Source organism: Acinonyx jubatus, chromosome C1 (assembly GCF_027475565.1).
Source record: "Acinonyx jubatus isolate Ajub_Pintada_27869175 chromosome C1, VMU_Ajub_asm_v1.0, whole genome shotgun sequence".
In the NCBI taxonomy this organism is placed as follows: Eukaryota; Metazoa; Chordata; class Mammalia; order Carnivora; family Felidae; genus Acinonyx; species Acinonyx jubatus.
This window is the reverse complement of record NC_069381.1, coordinates 174,891,061-174,917,305: the sequence shown is the minus strand read 5'-3', so window position 1 is coordinate 174,917,305 and position 26,245 is coordinate 174,891,061. Positions and strand designations below refer to the sequence as shown.

The following is a 26,245-nucleotide window of genomic DNA, read 5'->3' as shown; positions in this document are numbered from 1 at the left end:
TTGGATGATGGGAGAGTGGGGTGCCAGGGAGGACAGGAAGAAAGCGGAGGTGGCAAGATGCTGGAACCTGGTTGTGGAGGCTCCCACACAGTGCTAGGAACAGGACTTTGTCCAGTGGGTGCTGGTGAACCAGGCAGGCTTTTTGTTTAAGTGGAGATTTACTTCTCTGTTTTATTTTTGTTTTACTTCGAAAGGTCACTCTGGCAGCAGTCAGGAGGAAAGGCTAGAGACAGAAAAGCCAGTTGGGCGACTGGGAACATGTTAGTGTCGTTTGGGGGAGGGCCAACAGACCAGAATGGGTGGGAGACTGGATCAGAGAGGAGATGAGGGGATGGTGGCCTGGAACAATTCCCAGGGGCCCAAGGACCAGAGATCTCGGGAGGTTCTCTGGATGCTACTTTTTAAAAAATTCGCAATTAATATTCAGTCATTTATGTTTATTCTATAGATTGCCTGCTCATATTCCAAATTTCTTTTCGGTTAGCACAGAGCTTCCTAGCCCAGTGTGCCTCCGTGGGCCTTGAGGGGCACTGACCCCCCTGTCCTCCTAGTGCTCTGGGAGGCCCTGGGCTGTCTGGAGCCTCCTTGTGGTCATTTAGGCCACGGGGAGCCTCTTCCAGAGCCGCAGATACCCTCCAGTGTCCTCCACTGTTCTGTCCATAGGCTGTCATTTTCTTGTGACAGTGGGGAAGCCCTGGGTTAGAATCTACCTGGAACTTGCCCACCCACCATTAGCCTACCTTCTTTCATGGTCAGGGGCTGCTCTCTGGGTGCCTTGAACAGCATTCGGGAAATGGAACTGTGAAGTGAAGGAAATGTATTTCGCTGGGAGAAGATTTTCTTTTGTCATTACTCCAGCTAGTCAAGTGACAGTCCCACAACCTGACTTGGCTCAGAGGCACTTTACAGTCGGCAAGGAGGAAACTGAAGCAATCACTGGTTTCCTCCTTGGCTAACATTCTGAGTGTCTGGATTGAGTGCTTTGCCTTCTCCTTTCAGTTCAGTGAAACCCTGACCTTGGTTCCCTCTTCTCCTCCTTCCCCAGGGCCTGCCATTCCTATATGTGGGCTCCTTGCTGCCTCCTGCATCACCTCTGATGGAGTCTGCCTCGCTGTGTCCCCTGCCTCTGCCCTCCTCTTTACCCTCTCCCTTTAAATCTCAATTATCTTACAGGTCAGTGGAAATCACAGATCCCCAGCGGGCCGCACCCCACCCCGCCCCATCTCCTCAGGTCCGTCTCGAAGTGTAGGGAGGTCTTTGATCTGGGCTGTAATCAGTGCCGTTGGTTTCTTCTCCCTGAATAACTGCCCTTGAACACCAAGATGAACCTTGTTCTCTGTTTCTCCCTGCAGTGTGTGGCCATGCAGATAACATCGTGTGTTGCCTGTAAAAACCTCTTGTTGATCTCCATGATTCCCTGTGATCCAGGCTGCTTTATGACAGCCTGCGATTGAGACCCTTGTGTCTTCTCCCTCCCCAGGTTCACCATAGTTGCCGAGAGTCTGCAGCAGGTTCGTCAGCAGCTTAAAAAGCTTGAGGAATTGGAACAGAAATACACCTATGAACACGACCCTATCACAAAAAACAAACAAGGGCTGTGGGACCGCACCTTCAACCTGTTCCAACAGCTCATTCAGAGGTAACTTGAGGGGGATTGGTTTGTATCTTCTGCAATTATTTTACTCAGGAAAATGTTATGGTGATTCAGATCATTTAGAAGTGTTTAATAGGTTATGTAAAAATTTTTAGGGCAGTCACCTCTTTCCAAATTCCTGTCTATGCCATTGGCTTTCCATTCTTGTGGCTATCTAGACTGATAACTTGTCAGTTTTACTCCTTGGGCCACTGTGTGCCAAGACCTGTCAAGTCTATCCTGGTGTCCCCTCCTTCCCACACCAAGGCCTCATCCTGTCTCCAGCTCTCAGATCCTCTCTGCTAGACTCATACATGGTCACCTCCCAAGTGCTTCCCTTCTCAGCCCCTGCCTCCCTAGTCCCTGTGACCCTGTGCTTTCCAGAGCAGACTTCAGCCTGTCTCTCTGTCACCTGCTCATCCAGGTGGAGCCCCCTACTACACACTTGTACCCTATGTCCACAGTCCCAGCTGGCCACTCCAGGGTGAGCTTCTGCACATGCCTCGTTTTGGCAGACCTCGTGCCCACCACATACAGTCGCTTTGCCTTGCCTCTCGTAACTATTTCCTCCACCTCTCTCTTGAACCTCGTCTCAAAATTGTAAATTTCAGCTTATATCTAATCATGAAATCTTTCCAGAGTTCCCAAATATGTTACCTCCCTTCAAGATCTGCCTGGTTCAGTCTTCATTCTTGTCCCATTCTGGATTTATTATGTAATTGTGTATGTATTTCTGTTGTCTGTGACATAAATTGGGAAGTTCTTGGAAGACAGACATGTGCCTTTGTCATCTTTTTGTCCCCCATAAGGACCTTGTACAGTGCCTTGCCCACGGGCAGGTGTTCCACATATGCTTAGCAGATAAATAAATGGCACTGAGTAGAAAGAAGCATAGAGTTCATATTGCAATTTAGTCTTCATGTTAACTTGACATGTGGCTAATGTCCAAACAGGAATGCCTCAGTGCTATTGTTTTGAAATTATCAAGGATATTTATTTACTAGGGTTTTGGAATGCAAATCCGATACTTTTTTTAATGAAAATTAAGGCTTGGAAATGTTTAGTAGATAGATAATAAGTATTACTAAACAATTTTACTAGAAGAACAGTTTTCCAAAGGATACCAAAATACCCATTTCAAATTATGATAGTAAGGCAATATGTTACAATATGTTACAAAATTATTTACATTTTCAACTGTAGTAAAATTTCTTTTTATTCTTTTTGTTTATTTTTATTTTAAAATTGGGATGCAGTTAACATACAACATTACATTAGGTTCCGGTGTACAACATCATGATTTGATATTTGTGTATGTTGCAAAGTGATCACCACAGTAAGTCTGGTTAGCAAATTTGGTTCTTCATGCAAATTCATAAATGAACATAACCCAACTCAAGGTTTTCATTATTGACGGTATCACAGTTCACTGCAACTACTCTGATCTTTTTGAGTATAAATTTGGTGTGGGGATTTCTGTGCTGACTAGCAAACCTCACTTTATTTATCAACTCGTTCGAATCTTCCAAACTGAGTTTGAGCTTGTGCCCTCTAACCCCCTCTCCTGTTTAGGGAAAATAATTCATACTCCCTCAGCATTAATGGAAATGCTAATCTGCACTCTGCTTGGAACTTACAGCTCATTTGTGGTGGAAAGACAGCCTTGCATGCCAACTCATCCTCAGAGGCCACTAGTCTTGAAGACTGGGGTCCAGTTCACCGTGAAGTTGAGGTAATTGAGAAAAGATGGAATCATTGCGCCTTCTGCCATGAAGTTTGCATCCCTCAGTTCCTTCACAACACTGTCATATAGAGTGCTTTAGAGGAAGCAATTTTGCAGTAGGCATTTTTTTTCTTTTTTTAAGTTGTATTTATTTAGGTAATCTCCACACCTAATGTGGGGCTCAAACCCATGACCTTGTAATCAAGAGCCTCACGCTCTGAGCCAGCCAGCTGCCCCTGTAATAGGCATTTCAATGGGAATTCTTATTTAGAGTATCTAAGAGTCTGTCTGTCCTATTAAAATTAGAGGTATAACACAACGTCGCTCCTCATCAGGGAAATACAAATCAAAACCACACTCAGATATCACCTCATGCCAGTCAGAGTGGCCAAAATGAACAAATCAGGAGACTATAGATGCTGGCGAGGATGTGGAGAAACAGGAACCCTCTTGCACTGTTGGTGGGAATGCAAATTGGTGCAGCCACTCTGGAAAACAGTGTGGAGGTTCCTCAGAAAGTTAAAAATAGACCTACCCTATGACCCAGCAATAGCACTGCTAGGAATTTACCCAAGTGATACAGGAGTACTGATGCATAGGGGCACTTGTACCCCAATGTTTATAGCAGCACTCTCAACAATAGCCAAATGATGGAAAGAGCCTAAATGTCCATCAACTGATGAATGGATAAAGAAATTGTGGTTTATATACACAATGGAGTACTACATGACAATGAGAAAGAACGAAATATGGCCCTTTGTAGCAACGTGGATGGAACTGGAGAGTGTGATGCTAAGTGAAATAAGCCATACAGAGAAAGACAGATACCATATGTTTTCACTCTTATGTGGATCCTGAGAAACTTAACAGAAACCCATGGGGGAGGGGAAGGAAAAAAAAAAAAAAGATTAGAGTGGGAGAGAGCCAAAGCATAAGAGACTCTTAAAAACTGAGAACAAACTGAGGGTTGATGGGGGTGGGAGGGAGGGGAGGGTGGGTGATGGGTATTGAGGAGGGCACCTTTTGGGATGAGCACTTGGTGTTGTATGGAAACCAATTTGACAATAAATTTCATATATTGAAAAAATAAATAAATAAAAATAAAATAAAGTAAAATTAGAACTATAACAGATACATATGTACACACACCTGATATTTTCCCCCGTGATAAATGTAATGCACGTTCACTATAGAAAGGAATTCAGAATTGCAGAACTGAAATAGTAGAGAGTAAAAGTTCCCAGCAGCCTCATGCTCTCCTGAGTATAAGCTTGTAACCTAGGCTTTACATACTCCTGCAACCAAATGTGGTGTGTGTGAATATGGACTCATGACACATATGTTTTTTTAGTGAATGGGCTCATAGCTTTCATCAGTTTTTCAAAGTTGCATGTGATCTAAGTTGTCTGTAGACCACCATGGTAAATGCCTAGTGTCAGTACTCTCAGATTTCTGTCCATGTCCATGCAAATACATATATACATTTATGTGTGTATGTGTGTGTGTCTATGTACACACACACACACATATATGTTTTTACACATAGATACACACATATGCATGTACATAATATACAGTATTTTATTTTTAAAAATAAGGATTCTGCTATACATGTTTTTCAGCCTGTTTTTCTCTTCAGTAAGAAATCGTAGAAGCGTTTCCATGTGAGACCATGGCTTATCTTTCTTTTTTTGAGTGGCAGATTTATTTAACTAGTCTTCTACTGATGAGCAGCTGGACTCTGAAGAACTACATTGGCCTTCAGAGTTGGCCTTGGTCCTCTTTCCTGGGGTGCTGCTGAGCGAGGTCCCCAGTTGCTGCTTCCTGGTTGCTGGTCTTATAGCACCACCCTCAAGCACCCTCGGGGGACCAGAACTCACAGCCAGAAGGGACACTAAAACTCTAATCCCATCCGCCTGCCCCACTAAGTGCAGCAGACCAGTGAGGGGCTCCTTCCTGAGGTCTGTAGCTCATCAGAGAAGACACATGCACATCTTAGCCCTACGTTTCTTCCTTCCGATGTTAACCTGTTTTTCCTGATTATGGATAAGAGTTCTTATTTTTTCCCAAGAGAACAAACATTAGTCACAAGTTTTAGTAAAAAGTACATTTGCAATTTTTCACCCATATAATTGTCCAAAAGTAGAAATCTTGATAAAACCCAGTGTTGGCAAGGCTATATAGGGAAGCAGGTACCCTCACTCACATTTGGTGGGAATGTAAAATCAGTGATGCTTTGTATCAGAATTTAGTGTTACAGTTTTGCCCCAGCAATTCCATAGCTAGGAATTTATTTTGCAAATACAATTAGAAAATATTCCAAGTTGACATACATGAATGTTGATTCTATTGTTTGTAATAACTGGAGGGAGTGAGGATTCGTGAAACCTTCTCCAATAAGGAATTGATATAATAAATAAACTCTAATAACTTTTTAAAGTAATAATGACTTTTATTTTTCATTCCAGACTGTTGGTGAAATTGCAGGAGCTGAATTATAATTTGAAAGTCAAAGTCTTATTTGATAAGTAAGCTATCTTTAATATTATCTAATATACATACACTATTGAAATTCTGGTTTTGTTAACCAAACATGGATGGATGCACTAGAGCTATTTATAAGTGATCCCAGGAGATTTAAAAAAAAAAATTTAAGTTTATATATTTATTTTGAGAGAGTGCACGAGTAAGGTGGGGGCAGAGAGAGGGTGGGAGAGAGAGAATCCCAAACAGGCTCCGCGCTATCAGCACAGAGCCTGATGTAGGGCTCAAACTCACTAACCATGAGATCATGACTGAGCTGAAATCAAAAGGCAGACACTTAACGAACTGAGCCACCAAGGCGCCCCTAAGTGATCCTAGGAGATGTAAATTGATAGCTCCCATTCTGGACATTGGGAGCTTCCTTTAGAGCTGATAACATGCTGGTGCCTTTTGAGACTATAAGTGAACAAAAGAATGAGTGTATTTTATGCACATGAGTTTATAATGATCAAGTCTTGCATACTACCCCACCTCCCTCCTAGGCCAGCCCCAGAGGAGGAGAGGCCTGTGATCAAACACAGGCTGAGGATCCTCGAGGCTGCAGTGATTCTGCGGCCAGTTGTGGGGTCGTTTCTGGAATGACGATGACAGCATTTTGCGGGGACTGTGTGGAGCCTGCTGGATCCACCCTTGTCTCTTCTGGGCAGTAGGGACCTGGGAATGGGTGGGGTCTCTCAGGGGGTCTAGATGGAGCAGTCCCATCCCATTTTGCCCTTAGACCTTAGACCTGGACTAGCACTGACCTAGCTACTGTCTCCCCTCTCTGCCCCACCCTTGATACATTTAATGTTTTTTGTGTGTAACATACTGATTTAGCAAGTTTCAAGACCATTTATGATAATCCAGGTTTCCTCTGGTGTTCTAGCTTTCCGCCCTGTAACAATATTCTTTCTTATAGTCTGTGCCCTTGTCTTTCCTGCCATCATCTTTGGTTTCTCTGTGTATCAGCTTTTGCTACATAACAAATCACCCTGAACCTAGTGGCTTAAAACCCAAAAAGTTATCCTTTCTCTTATTCTGTGAGCAGTAGGTGGTCTTTCTGGGCTGGATCAGCTTGTTTGTTGCTGAGTGGTCCAGCATGGACTTGTTACATGTCTGAGGTCCTGGCTGGGATAACCGAGCCCTTCTCCACGTGGCTCTCAAGGGCGAGCCAGGGCTTTATCGCATAGTGACAGCATCCCAGGTGGGTAAGAAGAGCAGCATGAGAGGCCTGTTGGGGCGAGACTTGGAGCTTGTACAGCATCCCTCCCATCCATTCTATTGGCAAAACCAAGTCAGAGTTGCCTAAAGTTCAAGGGAAATACTCTCAATGTCTTGAAATGAAGTGTGGCAGAGATTTTCTGGCTGTTATGTGTGTTACCACACTGTGCTCTATCTCAGTCTCACTTTTGGTTTGTTACAGCTCTTTTGTCTTTTCTCTCGTTCCAGCTCTGAGTTTTCTTCTTAGCTCTGACAAGGAAGCTTTGTGTCACACTGTTTGTTCCCTTCATTTCAGATTCTTTTTTTCTTTTCTAAAACTGGGGAAAATTGGTCACTCACATAGCTAATGGTGATGGTCATTCACAGAAATGTTGAATTTCTAGTTGAGATAGGAAAGGAAGCTAACCCATGTAACTGTGAGTGTGCTGATGTTTTCTAATCTGTGCCTACTCCTCACAGATAACATGGGTAGTCTGGAACGTGACTGAGTAATCACTAAATTTATATAAGAGGCAAAGTTGCTCAAGATTTAACCTCAGACTTAAAACTTAAACTAGACAGTTTCCCCCAATAATTGACTATTCTTGCACTCTCATAAAAGCATTAAAGATAGTAGAGAATAAAAAGAAGGTTTCTGCTGTCACATTGGAAGTTCCCTTAGTTTTCTAAGAGCAGAGATTGCTCTCTGCTGCCCCAGTGCTTAGCATGGGGCCTCACACCGGGTATGTGATTGCTCAGGACGTAGCCCTAACTGTAGCTGACTTACGTTTATGGAGGGTGTGCTCTGTGCTCTTTTACCCGTTGTCTCTTACCCCTCGCCAAATCCTGTAAGGTTGGTACTGTTGGCACCTCATGGTACGGATGATAAACGTGAGGCCCAGAGAGTTTATCTGCTGCAAGTCCCTCTGCCGCCCTGGGCAGAGTTAGTGGTGGTTGATTGAGGGAGGGAGGGAGGGAGTGAATGAAATGGCAGAAAACCCACAGGTGTAGATTTCGTGTTGGTCTTTTACTTATAGGTACACTTTCATATTTTTGTTAAAGCTCAGTTCAAAATTTAAATATACATGTATGACTGTTTCTTTTTTTTTTTCAGAGATGTGAACGAGAGAAATACAGTAAAAGGGTATGTCAAGTACTTTGTACTATATTTTACTACCTTTGTTTAATAGTTCTGAGCCTTTTAAGCATCTCTGCTCTGTATATTCTGTTGTAGATTTAGAAAATTCAACATTCTGGGCACACATACAAAAGTGATGAACATGGAGGAATCCACCAACGGAAGTCTGGCCGCCGAATTTCGACACCTGGTAGGGAGACCAGTTTTCCGTGTTTTATGCGGCGTCTGGCTTGCTAGGACTTTATTTCCGGTGCAGTGGCACTCGGTTCATGGTGTGAGGCAGACGGCACCCCCTGGGAGGCTTCCTAGAGTTTGCGGCTGGTGACTTCCCCAGCACGTGGGGGAAACTTTGTTCCTCCTCCTTGCCCCAGGACTGTTCTGTTACTGTGTTCTGCCAGTCTGTCCCCCAGAGATACTTCTTCGGGATGTGGCACTCTCGGTAACACACGCCGTATAAATCAGTGTGCGCATAACTTGTCCGTTCTCGGTGCTCTACAACCTTGCTCACCCAAGACTCCTGCAGTTTCCTCGGGATTTAGTACTGCTCCCACATCCTGGCGGCTCCCGGTGAGACCGACCCCAGGAGTCTCTCATCGGCCCAGGATTTGAACCCTTCTTCCTGGTAGTCTTGCCCACAACCACTACCTCCACTGCATTCCTCCAGGGGGTAGGGATCCAGCAGGGGTTGTAAGCAAGCGGTGCCTGTCTGCCTGCTTCCGTGGGGAGCAGGGGCTGCCGGTTGTTGTGCAGATGTGTTGGCACTGCGCCCTGTGCGCTCCCTGGGCTGGAACCTGCAGCCTTTTCGTTGGCAACCATTTTGTAAGCCAGCAAACCCATGGTGAGTGAAGCTGGACCTCATAGGAGAGCCTCACTCCAGACTTGGGAGTCTGAGGATGCCCAGAGCTGCTCTCGGGGCTCCAAAATGCTTCCTTAAAACCTCAGGGATTGAAGTCCGTGGGAGGGCAGTCTTAGCTGTGCCCTTAGCCTGAGGACCATGAAACAACTAATGAAGGTTAAGGGGCATCATTTGGAAAAGCTTGTATGGGGGAGGGGAGCAGGATATGATTCCCCGGGATCCTTCCAAACTCTGGTGTTCACATAGTGTCATGTCAGGCTGCTGGAAAAAGGCACTTAGGCTCCTGGGCCCACACAAGGGTCATTTCATATCTTGTTCTGCACCCTGAAAATAATTTCACATCCTTTATTCTTTCTAAGTCCTGACTTTGGTTTGTTTGTAGATGAAAACAGCAACTGTGACTGTTATCATGCTGTTTACTAAGATGGTTTCTTGTTCTATAGCAACTGAAAGAACAGAAAAATGCTGGCACCAGAACTAATGAGGTGAGTCTTTCTCTGTTGTGAATGGTCTCTAACCAGCAGGTCTGTCCGGGGAGGTTGGCTCAGTACCCCTGGTGGCCGGGGGTCACCTCAAAAAGGGATTCAGACCCAGCAGAGAAGAGCAGTGAGTGAGCTTTAGGACACGGTATATCCATGGTAGCAGTAAAAACACTGCATTCGTGCTTTATGGTTGTCAGAAGATTTTGCACACGACTCCTGGACCCTCACAGCACAGTGGAACAGGTATAATGGGTTTCTGTGCTACTCACATTTCACAGGCGAAGAAAGTGAATCATGGGAACTTTGTAAGATTTTGCTAAGGGTACCCGGGAATTACTGTCTGAGCTGGAATTAGAGGCTCGTCTGGGGACTCCCATGCTGAAAATGAAGTGTGGCGAGAGGGTTTTCTCTCCATTGCATTCCCTGCCTGGCGGAATGGTCTTTCTGTCAGTTTCCCTTTTAGAGCCGGATCCTCGAGGAATTATATTTGTAATGTAATATTCAGAAATGAACTACAGACAGAGGTTTGGGACATTTTCAGCCTTTATGCCCACGTAGCACACCATCCTTCCATGCCGTGACCAGTAGTGCTCGTGTGGCAGAGTGGGACAAGCCCCGGCCAGGGCAGTGCAGAGATGTGCTATCTAGCCCTGGTTTTGATCTCTGCTCTCTTTGTGACCTTCTGAGGGCTTAGTTTCTCCTGCAAGCACAGATAGCGGCTGCTCCCCTCTGGTTCTAAGTCATGATGCCTGCATGCGATCGTTTGTAGCAAAACACTTCAAGAACTCTGTTGTATTTCTACCTAAACCAAGGACTCATGACCTGCCAGGCTTTTGCAAATCAGTCCTTCCAGTAAATAATCACACCTGGAACGCACGCTTTCCAGCCCTGTCTGCCTCAGGCTGCAGCGGGGCAGCGGGCAGAGCAGGGCTGAGAGCCAGGAAGCTTCACCTCACAAATAAACCTATCACAAGTTGCTGTTTCCCTATCCACATTTCTTTCTGGTAATCTATAACCCTTGCCATGGTTACAGAAATCTTATCTTTGAGAGAACACTGATATACGATCGTTAGAACTGGGGCATACATTATTGAACATGGGAATTTTTTTCTGAATTGCAGCCAGCTGGGTTCAGGCTTCCTGCTGCCTGTTGCAGTGCGTATTAGGCTCCTGGAATCTGCAGGATGTGTGTGTGAATCACTGTATTCCTTTTTTCTTCCTTGTCTCTTTTAAGGGCCCCCTCATCGTTACAGAAGAGCTTCACTCCCTTAGTTTTGAAACCCAGTTGTGCCAGCCTGGTTTGGTCATTGACCTCGAGGTGAGACTTCCGTGCTTCAGACACGGAAAACTTTATTTTTACATTTAACTGTTAGGCACAGTGTTTGTTCTCAATTTTTGTTTTAGACACATTTACTTAATTGCTAAAAAAAGATGGTATTTTTCAGCTAATACTACCTTGACATTAATTGAATGGTTCAGGAAGCTGGAGAGCTGAATTCACCTTGAGATGTCCTATGTTGATTTTTTTTATACAAAGCACGGAGACTTGTTTCTTAACTGAAAGATCTAACAAAAATAAACTATGAACAAAAGAACTTAGCTTTACATTTTTAGTTTTCAAATATAAAATACGTGCAAATTTACAAGTAATCCCTTAGTTAGTTTTGAGCTTACACAGCAGTCTGAAGGTGATATTTCTGTGATTCTGACGATTTCAAGGTCTTTGTCATCTTTTAGACGACCTCTCTGCCCATCGTGGTGATCTCCAATGTCAGCCAGCTCCCGAGTGGCTGGGCCTCCATCCTGTGGTACAACATGCTGGTGACAGAACCCAGGGTATGGAAAACACGCCTGCTTTTGTATAGATGTTAACCGAAGACCCCAGGGTCTAGCTTCTGTGCATCTCAAAGAGTCCCTGAAGACCAGATGTTGAGAGAAAAGTGACATAACTGGAGTGACATCGTTAGGGATCTTGAGTAATTCTGGATTAGGGAAGCATGTATATGTATTAGAAATGAGAATTATGGTTTTCCTTCTATGTGAATAAGCTCAGGCAATAGATTTCTTACAACTTTTACTGGGGAAGAGCTCTAAAGTGGATAGTCACTGTTGATTAATTATGGTTGATTCTTGTTATTCCTTGTGCTTACATTCTTTTTTTTTTTTAATATAATTTATTGTCAAGTTAGCTAACATACAGTGTATACAGTGTGCTTTTGCCTTCGGGGATAGATTCCCACGATTCATCACTTACATACAACACCCAGTGCTCCTCCCCAGAAGTGCCCTCTTCCATGCCCATCACCCATTTTCCCCTCTTCCCCCGATCCATCAACCCTCAGTTTGTTCTCTATATTTAAGAGTCTCTTATGGTATGCGCTTACATTCTTTAAAGTCACCGTGAACACTGAATTAGCAAATACTGAGCAATTGCTACTGAGCTGCTCAACGCATGGCTTTGTTGCTGTGTGTTTCCTGTTGAAAGACACCTTTCCTAATGTATTTGTTGGCTTATTAATATTGAACTCACGGCCAACAGCACTCTGACTCATGCCTGAACAAAGCTCCTCTAGCACATGTGTTTTCTCCATACAGGTGTATTGTGGCCATCTTGCAGTTAGAACAGCAGACAGCACTTCAGCACTATACTTGGGACCATTTTAAAAATGAAATTTTTAAAAACCAAAAACACCCACAAAAAGGCTAAAAACATGGCACTAAATAGACCTCAAAAAGGACACTTGCTTAGGGTATAAGAGCTGAAACAAGAAGGCAGTTGCTCTGTTTGATAAGTGTTGCTTTGTCTGACCTCTCCTGGAAACATACGTGTTGGGGACTCAAATCTTCCTACTCATTGATATGTCCACCCATTCACAAATGAGCCCAGAAGTGCCATGAGTAATGATTTGGGGGTTAAAGTAACTTTGAATGAGTAGGTTGAATTCACAAATGTGAATCTGCAAATAACAAGAATCAACTGTGTTTCTCTTCTGTGAAAACTGTGTGTCACAGAAACCAGAACTGAACTTTGAGACAGATCCATGTTTTAGTGCCTTGCTTATGACCACTGACCTTACCTTTTGGGTGTTTTGTCTCCAGAATCTGTCCTTCTTCCTGAACCCGCCCTGTGCACGATGGTCTCAGCTTTCAGAGGTGCTGAGTTGGCAGTTTTCTTCTGTCACCAAAAGAGGTCTCAATGTGGACCAGCTGAACATGCTGGGAGAGAAGCTACTTGGTATGAACTTTTTATGTATATAAAAACTGAAATTTATAAAAATATCTCAATTTGTTCTTTTTCCCTCTTTGCTGTCTATTTTGTTCAAGATAGAAGAGTGTCAAAAAAAAAAAAAAACGTGTGGGCTTTTCCAGCTGCAGCTTATTATAGCTAAATGAGAACTATAGCTCACCTTGGAAGGACATATAGATCTGATAAAAGACTTAAATGAATCATTTCCTGATTATCTCATATTAACATTTCTGAGCAGGTTTCCTAAGGGAAATATTTTTGAATTACGTAAAATACATTAGTTGTAGCTAAAAGAAGTTCCTTGATAAGAAAGATGAAGTCTTATTAACCTTGGGGAGAAAAAAAGCCAAGTACCCAGCATGGTAAGAATAATAAGTAAGGTCCTGGGGCCACCCACCGCATAGCATACACCCAAGACTCTTGCCTCAGGTGGCCCAGGTACATACTGTCCACATCAGGATGAAATCCTTGAGCAGCAGTTTTGCGTGATTGGCAGGATCCAGCCATGATAGATAATTCTCTTTCAGGAGCTAATATCATGAATTTATTAGTCTTCCACATAAGGCGATCCGAGACCTGCTAGTCTCAAGGTCAAATCTTGGATGAATGGGACTATCTGAACTATTTCTTTAAAAATCCATAGGCAGCTTTTTTCCAGATTTGCTTTCTGTACAGGAGAATTGTGTGTATTGCAAATACCAGTAGACTTCCTAACTACGTAGCTCTCAGCAGTGCCTTCTCGTGGCCATGTAACTGTCACAGTGGGGTCTTGCACTATTTAAGAAGATGTAAGAAATTACATTGCTCCATTTCCTTATTTGGTGTGAATTAAGACTTATCATTTCTGCCTATAAAGGCTTATTTGTGGTTCTCTGCAAAGAGAGGTGATGGGTTCACCACCTTGTACAGCCTTGGCTGCTTTAATTCATGTAGCTGGCAACCCCTAGGCTTCCTTCCCCCTCATTTCTCTCCCTTGACTTTTGATTTGTGTCAGCCTCCCGAGTCCATGTCCCATCTGGAGGAGGGCCGAGAGAAGTGCCAAATGATATCCAAGATAAGCTTGAAAAGCCAAGTGTCAGTTAAATAGATCACCTAGGGGTGATCTTGGTCTTAGTTAGAAGTTTGAGCGAGCTCTGGAGGACCACTGGGAGAGGAGCCTGCTGAAGAAGGAGGAGGCAGTGGGAGAGGATACTGCACTGAGAGGGACGACTGAGGCTTCTCCAGAAAGCATAGTTGATTAGCATTAATGTGTCTGAGAATATCAACCGCGTACGTACAGTCTTCCTCTTTGGGGTGTTGGCTCTTTTCTTTGAAAGGAAATACAAGAGCTATCAGTGTAACCAAAGCTTCAGAATCAGTGTTTTGTTTCCTGAAACAGCTTATTTTTATTTGGCTAGGTCCTAATGCTGGCCCCGATGGTCTCATTCCGTGGACGAGGTTCTGTAAGGTGGGTGCCCTTGGGTCGTACCCTCTCTGAGTGCTCGCTCCCTGTTGAGGTTCTCGTAGTTTTTGCTGTGGTAGTGATTTAACTGTGTGCTTATTTTGGCATGTTTGTCTCTGGCCCATGGAACCCCTTGGGCAAGTTGTTTACTTTCCTTCAGTGGAGAAGGTCAGTCTCCAAGTGTGAGTCGGACAGGAAGGGCCTGTGTGTGTGATAACATTCTTTCATATCTGAAATGAGTCTTGTGTTTACTCACACGGATACCTTGCCTGGCAGCATTTTAGCCCTGTTCATGAGAAATGTGTGCTCTGTGCCGGATTGCACAGCCTGATGGGCCAGATGAGTTTCCCCAACCCTGCTCAAGCAGAGGGACCGGTTGGAGGGAATAATCAGACCCCATGGGGGTCATCAGACGGTGCTGACAAGCTCAGGCTACTGCATTTTACTAGTACGAGGGAAGCTTTTGTTCTGCGTTCACCCTGGAGGTCATTCCCTGGCTGGTTCGCCGCAGTTTAGAGAGGGAAGCAGAGCCTGGCCCAGGAAATAGCCTGGTGTCTGCAAGCTGATAAGGGGAGGGGCGGCTCTGGAGGGGACAGCGTTAGTTTTGGCAGCTGGGCAGGCTTTGCAAATTAAAATCCAATCTGATGGTGGGAAGAGGCCTGGTAAGTCACTATTTTGAATTTCCTTGTTCCTAATGTGTGCGTTTGTACACTTGCAGGAAAATATAAATGACAAAAATTTTCCTTTCTGGCTTTGGATTGAAAGCATCCTTGAACTCATTAAAAAACACCTGCTCTCTCTCTGGAATGATGGGTAAGGGCCACGGATAGATTTATTTTTGAAACCTATTTTTAGCACACACTTCCTTACTGTAAGGCTGAGACAGGCCTGACCTGGACAGACCTCATTATTTGACAAGACTGGTGTGCATCTCACAGAAATGGATGCTTCCAGGCCGTCCCTTCAGGGCTTCATGATAGTGGAACCTCATCAGATTAAACTTATGCATATGCATAGTATTATGCATATGTATTTTTAACATTTAATTTAAAACGTTTTAGTGCCATTCATGCGTTCACTCATTTAACAGAATTTCTTAAGTACCTATGTACTATATTGCCCTTAGGAAAGAAGAAAAACTTTTTTAACTTGGTGAGTTGTTTTTATCTAACTTATTCCACGGTCAGTTGATGCTTCAACAAAGGCTTTAACTTGGTCAGAAGTGCTAGAACATAGAAATATATTGTTTGAATTTTTCTCTCCAGTATACAAGATGCAAAAATTCAGACATTTTCATGGCCTGTAAAAATCATCAAGTGAAAAAAAGGTCATCAGATAAACATAAAAGGCTCATTAATCCAGCAAATATTTATTGATCATCTGTCGCATCCTATTGGCACTGTGTTAATGATTTTTTTAGACTTAAGCATACAAGTATCTAAGTGAAATACATCCCCAAGTGTCAATTAAATAGGTTTTAAAACATCTAAAATACACATTTTTATCCTATGTTCTTTTGTCAAGTTTCAGTAATCTAGTTTACTTGTAAGTTTGCATGAAAATTCAAAACCTGGCTGAATTTCAGAGTACTTCCTCAATCTGTTTGCACACCCAGGTGTATCGTGGGCTTTATCAGCAAGGAGCGAGAGCGTGCCCTGCTGAAGGATCAGCAGCCAGGGACGTTCCTGCTGCGGTTCAGTGAGAGCTGCCGGGAAGGGGCCATCACGTTCACGTGGGTGGAGCGGTCCCAGAACGGAGGGGGTAAGTGAGGGCCTGTGCCTCCATTAGCACCATGCGCGTGAAAGTCCTTCCTCATCGCTGCAAATCAACTTGTACAAATAATGAGCTTTTGACATAAAATTACAGATCCTACACTTACCCCCAAATGAGCCTCCCAGATAGGATTTAATACATTGCCTTGAATATTTGTGATTCACTGCCTGGGATGTACTGTGGAAATGATGGTTTTTAAAAGACAAGGCCAGGAGTGCCTGGGTGGCTCAGTCGGTTAAGTGTCCGACTTCGGCTCAGGTCATGATCTCGTAGCTAGTGATTCAAGTCCTGCATTGGGCTCTGTGCTAACAGCTCACAGCCTGGAGCCTGCTTTGGATTCTGTGTCTGCCTCTCTCTCTGCCCCTCCCCTGCTTGCTCTCTGTCAAAAATGAATAAACATTTTTTTTTAAATAATAAATAAAAGACCGGGCCAGGTTCTTCTCTTTTCGTCAGGGTTGTTATCTGTAGATGAAGGATGTGAGTCAGCATGACTGGCAACCAGTTTTGGGAGGAAACCCACTTTGTACAGGCACATGCTTCCAGACTCGCTGTGGGGGATCCCATGTGGGAGCACACCTGCAGGCAGGCTCTGTGAGGGGTCCAGGGGACTGGGTGCAGCCCTCCACTCTGCCTTCAAACAGAGCAAGTGCAAGTTCGTCTTTGCTCTGCCTTGGGTTTCTGTGGCTAAAAGGCCCCGAACACCTTCGCATTATGGAACAGGTTTCTGGGGAGGAGGCTGAACAGCAGAGATGGAGAATGACAGAGACAAAATGGTTCCTTTTCTCAGTTGCTTATAGTTTGCTGTATTTGAGGGACTGGAGGAGAAACTGATTTGTTCCAGTGACTCTTCTGCTTTTGGTGGAAGGATGCAACAAGATGGGATACTTTTCTTGTTCTGGTTTTTGTTTTTTTTTTTTTCTCCAAATAAAAATACAGGAAAGCTGGGGTTAGGGCACAGTGTAGGCAGTAGACGTTAGAAGCTGCCTTTTCACCTTGTCTGCAGGTAGTGCCTTTCCTCAGCTGACTGAGGGATGGAACTAGCAAAGCAGGCATGGAGGAGGACATCCTTGGCAACCAGAAAGCCTAAGCAGGCCAGCACCAGCTAGTGAGCTTTAGGGTGCCCGCGTAGTCTGAAGTTGTAGAACAGAGTCCCCATAGCACCTGACCAGCAGCCCCTGGAATGTGTGCACCCAGAAGCAAGCTTCTGGATCAGTTAGGAAGCAGGATTCAAATGAAGTCTGCGAATAAGTCCACGAGTGAATTAAACTGGTTTATTACAGTAAGGATTAGAAGAAAAAGTAGTAAATACGGTCTTTTTATTTGTTTAAAAAATTGTTTTCCACGTATTGGCATCATTTATTTCAATAAAAAATTTCATTTTCCAGTCTGAAAAGAAAAACAACCAGAAAGTGAAATTGTTTTTTATTAACTTACTCTGTGACTTGAGCCAAGGTGGCCAAATTAGTATTTATTTTTCTGCCTGTGGTTGGATGCATCATGAAAGATTCAGGCTGCTAAAGATGTTTAATAATGCTCTCCTTGCCAGGTGTACAAGTTGCACCAAATGATGACAAATGCAGTGTTGTTGCATTACTAGCAAGTAAATGGCTGCCTTTATTTTTCCTGTTTCTAAGAAAGGATTATAATTTAGAAGTAGAGGGGCGTACTGTATTGTAAATCCTCTACTGTGCTTAGTTCTAACCAGGTTCACTCACATCCACAAACTCTGCAATGTGTTGTTTCTCTCCTCTAGTGTTTTGGGATAGTCCATGGGACTCACTGAGCTCTTCTTTTCAGAACCTTACTTCCACGCAGTGGAACCCTACACGAAGAAAGAACTTTCTGCCGTCACTTTCCCTGATATTATTCGCAATTACAAAGTCATGGCTGCTGAAAATATTCCAGAGAATCCCCTGAAGTATCTGTATCCAAATATTGATAAGGACCATGCCTTTGGGAAATACTACTCCAGGCCAAAGGAAGGTATGTGGGGAAAGCATGTAATCATTGCCCTGATGAGCAATAGCACAGTTCAGTCATTCCTGGTGCCTATGTTCTCATTTTATTGTTAATCCAAAGGTTTGCTAGAGACAGGGTTTAATAACACACACTGCTCTTACCTTCCTGTAAGTACGCGGTGCCTGCATAGACTTCACCCACGCCCTGTCATTAACCCAGAACTTTCTTTTGAATCGCTGCAAGCAGGCTTTCCAAAGATGGTATAAACGCAGCATAGTTGAAACATGTTATTTTGTCCGATATGGATAGTAAGAAATGAACAAATAACATCTTATTTTAAGGGGTGTCGAAAAAGTCCATTTTGGTCTTGTGTATTTGTTACACTGTTACCTTTTCTACATGGAAAGAGGTGAATGGCAGGAACACCATGGCCAACTCGTTTATTACCAGCCTGTTCCTGTAAAATTAGGGAACTAAGGCCCAGGAGAAGGAAAACAGTTCATTCAAGGTAATCCAGTTAATCTATTAGATCGTATTATTTCTAGTGATTATTGTTAAGAGCACACCTAGGCTTAGAACACAGGTCACCTGCTTCTCCATCTTCACTGAATTGCATTTCAGAACGTTCAAGTTAGACTGATCTGGTTTGGAACACGCCAACAAATTTTATTACATTTTAGAAGCCGGCATCTCAATATTAGCACAATTGCTTTGGGAAGAAGACGCCCCCAGCTTCACCTTGACAGCTGTGTGTATCACACCAGCCAGGCCAGGACCAGAACACCAGACAGAACTTCACACGTCTGGGGCTCCAACTCCTGCGGGATGTCAAGCCTGGGAAGGAGAAACCTCTCAGCTTGACTTCTGTACCAAGCTCCCCTCCCTTCCCTTTGACTTGCTCCTACATTCCCCCCAGGATTTCAGGTGACCCAGGCAGGGAAGTCACAACCCCTTAAAGTTACGGCACTCTAACCTGACTGTCAAGAAAAATGGTAAAACTTTCATGAAAGAATGTTGACCATCTGTTGTTGTGTGAGGTCTGCTAACGGAAAGCTGTACCCGATGTGTTTGCTTCCAGCTCCAGAACCAATGGAACTTGATGGCCCTAAAGGAACTGGATACATCAAGACTGAATTGATTTCTGTGTCTGAAGTGTAAGTGAACACAGAAGAGTGCCATGTTTAAACACCTCAATCCAGCCCTGCTCCTGGCTGGGGCCTGGTGAAGATGCTTGTACTTTGCTTTTTCGTTGTAATTGCTGCTGCTGCCGCCACGGTCGGACTTGTTGGAAAGATCCTAAATAGAGATCCCAGTGTCACTGCCTATCAGAATTAAACTGCCTTTATAAACAAACAAAAAAAGAAAAGAAAAGAAAACCACCCAAGGTTGTTTTTAAGGTTTATAAGTTCCCTCCAAACTGATACTTTGAAAAAGTATAAATAAAATGAACAAAAATTGATCAGAGTGGGAAAGTAGTTTTTTTCAATTGAGGAAAGGCCAAAGTGATGATTGAGATACACTTTTTCCGCTTGCTTTTATTTTGTTGTTTCATTTTGTAAAAGGTAGAAAAAAATTTGGAAAAGTCATTGTCAGTTATTTGGCCTGCAGCACTGTCTTGGGGTGAATGGATGTAGCCTTCATGTAAAAACACTCTGGAGCAGCTTTATCTGCATACAAACCTCAAGGTAGGGATGAGGGACTCCCCAGACATTTCTCTGGTGGCTCTGGGGCCACGGGCTGCCCCGAGGCATCATCCTCTCAGGGTGACACCCCGCACACGCTCCCACACAGGTCCAACCAGGCAGAAGCGGCACAGGGTCCAGTCTGGCTATTTCCCACTCACATCTCTAGAGTCCCGTACGTTTCCCAAGGGGCTGGGCTGGGGACGCGAACCTCCCGCGATCCGTGCTTTTCCCGACGTACCGTCCGAGTGTATGCACTCAGCTGAACTGAAAGTGTCCAGTGATGATTCCGTCGCAGGCCGAGGACGAGGTGTCCCAGTGTGCCTCTAGACGTTAACATCTCCTTCTCCTTTCTCCCCGTTTTAGTCATCCTTCTCGACTTCAGACCACAGACAATCTTCTCCCCATGTCTCCTGAGGAGTTTGACGAGGTGTCTCGGATAGTGGGTCCTGTAGAATTCGACACTATGGTGAGTACCCGCGAGGGTGTTCTCCGCGCTCACGGACCGTGTGCTCTGTGAGGCTGGGAGGGCGCCCGCAGACCCCTGGCTTGTCCGCTGCATGCTGGAAGGAGCCTCTGCCAGCCAGGGCGCTTTCTAGATCCGCGTGACGCGTCGGAGCCTGGTGTGCTTACACGGGCCACATGGTCCCCGGGAGCCTTGTTCCCGGTGCTCTCTGCCCTTCTGAGAACCAAATGGCATCTCAGATATTTAAAAGTTCCCCTTCTGCCCTTCCAAGTTGTCCTTGTAAAGTTCTTCATATATTAAGGAGCTAAGACTTCTCTGGTAAGAAACCGTTTTCCTCCGGCCTGTTACTTCAGCGCTGTGTCTGGGTAAGGAAGTGCCGTTTTTCTTAAGGGAGAGGACTGGCCCTTGATGGCTATGATAATGACAGACGCCGCACCAGCAGCGATGAAACGGCTTCACCTGCTTCACACTTGAGAGCTAATCTGTACGGCTCGCCCCTGCCAGGAGTAGACGGTTCCAGGAGTGACAGAGTTATGAGTGCCATGACCACAGTAGGAACAGGGCTGTCCACAATAGAGAGGATCTCCCTCTGGGAGAGTGTTTCAGTAAATCAAATAGTATTGTTTGCCTGTCAGACTGAAATCCTTCCTCCTAAAGCCTTTTTTCAGTTGGCTGGAATTTTGCTGATGGTGTTTAATTTTAAGCTCTTTCCCACATGAAGCGATTCCAGTGTGTTTTTAAACATGTGTTTAATCCTTTAAAAAACTCCTCTCTGAGTTATTGCTATCATTTCTTCATCACTGTGTACCTGGGGCCTGCATAGACCGTGTGCTCAGTAACGAGGGAGGGGGTCAGGGAAGGCAAAGGAGAGTGGGGCAGAGGGGCTGCTGTTCAGATGCCCAGGGTCATTCAGCCACGTGTTCAGGGAATGCGTGTGTGTGACCGTAGCACCTGTTTGGAGTCAAGTTTCTGGAATGTAACGTTTTTCTTGGTCCTTCTTTCTCACCTGAAGAAGCACGGGATAAAATCTTCAGGGATTGTAATTTCTTACACCTTCCTGATTGTTGAGAATGACAAAAAGTCACTTCTGTTCCTGTTGGCATGTGTAAAATGAACCTTTTGTATGTGCGAGGATGCACCCTCTGTTGGAAGGTATCCCCCGACTCTGCTAAAAAGTGCCTTATGAGCCTGACACAGAAATGGAACAATATGTAGAAAGCCCTGTTCCAAGTACGTACCATCTGTTGGTGGCACCACAAAATGGCAGATCTTCTTTTGCACCTTCTTTGTTGTTCCTATGCAAGTTACATTATCATCGTGACCATCATTAATAGGTGACACTTACTAAGCACTTACTGTGTACCGGGCACTCCACAGGTAGGAACTTATTCAGTCTTCACAACCACCTTCCGAGTTAGGTGTTATTGTTATTCTCACTTTTACAGTGTGGTAAAGAGCCACCCACTCCCCAAAACTGTATAACTTGACTAAGATCAAACAGCTAGTGAATGATGGCATGAATATTTGAATCCACCTGATGTGTCTCTAGTGTGCATGCTCTTGTCCACTCTCCTGGAATGCCTCCCAGAGAAAGCAGAGCTTTGTTTCATTCAAAACATCCACCACAGAGAAGCTGTTTGCACAGGACTGAGTAGGTTTTGGGTGAGAGGCCTGTGTTTGGGATTTGGAAGTCAGAGCTCCAACTCTGTCATCACCATTATTCCCCTTGACCTTGAGAAAATAAGATGGATTAGTTACCCCACTCTGTGCAAGCAGTGTGACTGCTTTCTCTCTGCTCTTGGAATGATACTGTCAGAGCAATTTAAATACTCTCAATAAATGCCAGGAAATGGTTTTATGGTCTCTGGATGACCCCCCATGGCCATTCCATGCCATTCCAGATGATTTCCTTCATTCCATTTGTAGGGGGAAATAAACCTATTTTATGCGCATGCACGCGCGCGCGCACACACACACACACACACACACACACGTCCAGCCTAAATCTTCAGAAGACCAAAAGAACTAGAAGAGGCTATAATATGGGCATGGCACTGGCTAGACAAAATAAGAATTGGATTACTCTCCAAATTTTGTCTCACATCATCTGTCCTCAACCGTGGCCACGATTTCCATTCAGCGTCTCCTGGCGTGAGGGCAGATGCTCCGAAATGGAGCTCCCTCTCTGAGAGCTGGCTCTTTCCGCCACGTCTGGAGGCGGCAGCTCTGGACTATGGTCAGGAACAGGAGCGGTGCAGGCTCCGGAGGAAATTGTCCAAGAGAGACAGAGCACCAGTGTTTTCTGCAGGATGACTTATTTGTTTAGTCTGGATTTCCTGTACAATAAACTTTTTCCTCTGGGGCTACATGAGAAACAGTCTACTCTCCTAGAGGCCTCTGGTCAAAGCTGACAAGTACAACAGGAACATTGGTTAATCATCTGCTATTTCCCATCTACCACACTAGGTATTGCACATGTTACCTGATTTATTCCTCTCAGCGTACCTTTATGCTTAACAGTTTAGTCTTGTGGGTTTTTTTTAACGTTAATTTATTTTTGAGAGAATAGAGAGAGGGAGAGAGAAAGAGAGAGAGTAGGGGAGGGGCGGAGAGAGAGAGGGACACAGAATCCAAAGCAGGCTCCGGGCTCTGAGCTGTCAGCACAGAGTCCCACATGGGGCTTGAACCATGAGATCATGACCTGAGCCGAAGTCAGATGCTTAACCGGCTGAGCCACCCAGGCACCCCTAGTCCTGTGTTTCTGTCGGTATTCTGGGCCCCACATGATTTCCTCGTGTTGGGTGGCGTGGCTGTTGTAGAACGTTCAGCAGCATCCCTGGCCTCTACCCACTAGTTGTGGGTCGTGACACACCCAGTCATGACCATCATGAATGTTTTCAGACATTGCCAGAGGACAGAGTCATCCCCAGCGGAGAGCGCCTGGTCTAAGGGGAGAGCGCAGCATGGAGCTGAGATGGAAGTCAGTGGCAGGCTGGTGTTCTTTGGGCGAGCAGCATACTGCCTACAGGGGCCCCATTCAGTGCAGCTGGCCAGGCGGCACTGCCGGAAGAGGCGAAGGGACTCCTAATAATTCTGCTTCTCTAGTGTGTGCCTGAAAGACATTCATTTATCATTCCTACTGCGTGGCCTTTAAGGAGATTCACCACCTCCCCCACATCCCGTCGTCCTCCCTCTGGCATAGCACGCAGCGTTGCCTCACCCGTTTTTACACGAGCAGATTTGCCACGTTGCTCTGCCCCCAGACTTGCACAACAGCAGAAAGCTTTATGTGGCCTGGACGAACTGACAGAATTAAGCCGGCAGGCTGCAGAGGAATAATCCATCAGCTTAGATAAAAAAGGTCTCGATTAGTCCAGGAAAAAGGGTGCATAGCACATGCTGAAGGCCCTCTAATTCCATGGTGGTTATTTGCTGTTCAAAGTGTCTTCCTGCTTGCTACCCCACTGTAGAACAGACAAGGGGTGTTAAATAAATGAATCTGCATTTCATGAGAGCAGCGTAATAAACTTAACCACATTTTATCTTTTCACAGATGAATGCAGTATAGACCATGAATTTTTCTCATCTTCTCTGGCGACATTTTTCCTTCCCATCTGTGATTCCCTCCTGCTACTCTGTTCCTTCACATCCTGTGTTTCTAGGGAAATGAAACAAAGGTGAACAAATTTGCTGCAACCTGTTGATAGCAAGTGGATTTTTCCCTAATTTCACAAACGTCTGTTACTCTGAAGGGCTTCATGCATCTTATGAAAGGTAAAATTGAAAGGCCCTCCCCATAGAGTGGGTTTTAGAAATGAAAAATATCCAGATAACACTGAAAACATGAGGACTAGAATGAGAATCCTTTGGGAAAAGGGAGAGGGGGGTGGTGGCTTAGTAGCATTTAGTAAATGCTGTGCACAAAGTCCATGCCCAGCTGTTACAGGTTGTTGGATAGATCACATGGTCATATAGGGAACTTCTTGATGTAGGATTGGCACACTCCTATTGTGGAGAATTCTTATTTGTTCCCTGTGCTTTAAATATGGCTGGACGTTTTCCATTGGTTTACCTATGGAATAGTTCAGAGCTAAGTTGAATAGAAGTACATAAACTGTTTACCCAAAGGTAGCCATCCTGTATCTAGAGGCAGGGATACAAGCTGTGTTCTTCCGCACTAGCCATTTAAAGCTAAAAGCAAATTCTCTCTCTTGGGAGAATTTGCTTTTCTGTTTGTTATGGCATGATGTTACTGGCTAGTATCAGTAGAAGGAAATATATTTTCCAAATTCATAAGTAGTTTTTTTCTGTTTAAACCTTAATATCCAAAGCTGCCTATCTCCTGCCTTTATCATGGTCCCTAGTAAATGAAATTGTCTTCCCACTTCTATTCAAGGGAGCCAGGCTGTTAACAACAGCTCTCTCAAGGCAAAATCCTGTTTTTATGCAAAAAGTTGAAGTTAAGACCAACTCAGAAATTTAATTCATTGTTTCTTAAATGGGTTAATTTGTCTTTATTGTTATTAGTTGGTATTTAGTCTTAGGCATAAACTTTTCAAATCTGGAAGAAAAAATAGTAATTGACAAATAATTAACCAGAGATAATATGAGAATCAAATCATTTGAAAACTCGTCCTGTATAACTGCATTGAGAATTGCATGTTTTTCACTGATAAATGTGTGTCTCTGACAAATACATTTGCAAATGGTTCCATTATCTCTCCTGTGCTTTTTCTAGACTGCTTTCTGATGTTTTGTGAAGTGTGTTTTGTCATTTACCGTCTTTCTTCACCTGCACTGACACAGGTCAGTGGTTGAGCAGGGCGGGTCTGACAGGCTCCTCCAGATAACTCTCACACACTGTTGGCTTTGTAGCCGGGCCCTCATTTCCCCCGCTGTCACCACCACAGTTACACTGTTGTGTGAAAATGCCATATTGTTCTGGGGGGGACGAAGTTTCTTGAAGTCTATTTTTAAAATTAAAACCAAAGTTCACGTATTGCATTTAATACAATATGCACATGGCGCTTTCCTCCTCTCGGTCTTTTACATAAGACCCACATGAGTCTGGCTGGCTTTGCATGGACTTTTTAAATTGAAATGAGGAAGGAACACAGAAGAGCACATTAACAAAGGTATTGTTTCTAATTGTTGGCATTTAACTATTTGGTATATTTTTGCCCTTGGAGAACAACCTGGCACGGTTTCATTTTACTGCGCCAGCCCAGAGGTTTTGTTTACTCTTAACAAGTATTGAAATTCGATTGTTAGTCTCTTATGAACAGCATTCGGTGTAAAGATTTTAAAAGTTACTGGCATTAAGTACAGGTTTGATGTTTTTCTCATTTTTGCCTACTTACGATTAAACATAAAAATGTGTGAGTTCTTATTTTTAAGCAAGGTTAATAACAGCGTGTTCCTGAGCGCTGCCCCTGCCCAGCCTGCTCACAGTCAGAACCGCGGTGGCGGAAGGGACAGGGGAAGACAGCAGGCAGGAGGCATTATTGGAATAAGCTGCAGTGTGCACCATAAAAAGCAAACAAAAAAAAGTGCTCCAGTCTTGCTGACCACAGCTGCCTCCAAACGCACGAATCATTTGGCAGTTATTTTGAAACGAATTTTGGTACTGCTGATACAAGTTTTTAACTTAAAAATACATGTAAAGTGGGACTCTGGCTTGTCTGCAAAGCCGCATCTCAGCCCCACATCCCAGGATTGGAGGAGCTAGCTCTTCCTGAGGAGTCACTGCGCCCACGCCAAAAGGGGCCATTTTTCTCCAAAGATGTTGGAAACTAGAAAGCCATGACCTTCTCAAAGTAAAAGGCACCGTGTGCCGGAAAAAAAAATAGTGTAATGAAAGACATAATCGCCACTTAGACATAAATGTGGCAGGTTAAACTTAACTATTATCTGAAGAGTCGTCAGGGAAGAGTGGTGGAGACTTGAATTCTGGCATCATAACAAATAGGACCGTTCTCATCTCTGCATCTGCAGTATTTACATCTAGGAAATATAAAGTTTCTTCATAATAAACATAGAGAAGTGTATTTCTACAGTAGATAAGGCCCTGCCTAGCCAACAGAAGTTTGTATTCTTATATAATTGATCGTTATAACGAGTCA

At 44.2% G+C, this 26,245-nt stretch overlaps 1 protein-coding gene across 1 annotated transcript in view; it reads left to right on the top strand.

Annotated features, from left to right (window-relative positions):
• STAT1 (signal transducer and activator of transcription 1) overlaps positions 1-24,840 on the top strand; it is a 42,363-nt gene extending 17,523 nt beyond the window's left edge. Inside the window, exons 10-25 of the mRNA XM_015077630.3 lie at positions 1,481-1,639; positions 3,273-3,365; positions 5,825-5,884; positions 8,194-8,223; positions 8,314-8,407; positions 9,517-9,558; positions 10,790-10,873; positions 11,293-11,391; positions 12,655-12,790; positions 14,200-14,249; positions 14,962-15,056; positions 15,859-16,004; positions 17,814-17,999; positions 19,054-19,129; positions 20,024-20,126; positions 23,677-24,840. Of these exons, the coding sequence (XP_014933116.1) occupies positions 1,481-1,639; positions 3,273-3,365; positions 5,825-5,884; positions 8,194-8,223; positions 8,314-8,407; positions 9,517-9,558; positions 10,790-10,873; positions 11,293-11,391; positions 12,655-12,790; positions 14,200-14,249; positions 14,962-15,056; positions 15,859-16,004; positions 17,814-17,999; positions 19,054-19,129; positions 20,024-20,126; positions 23,677-23,691 (1,468 nt within the window). The 3' untranslated portion in view covers positions 23,692-24,840. The remainder of the gene's footprint in view (positions 1-1,480; positions 1,640-3,272; positions 3,366-5,824; positions 5,885-8,193; positions 8,224-8,313; positions 8,408-9,516; positions 9,559-10,789; positions 10,874-11,292; positions 11,392-12,654; positions 12,791-14,199; positions 14,250-14,961; positions 15,057-15,858; positions 16,005-17,813; positions 18,000-19,053; positions 19,130-20,023; positions 20,127-23,676) is intronic.
• Positions 24,841-26,245: the final 1,405 nt, after the last annotated feature.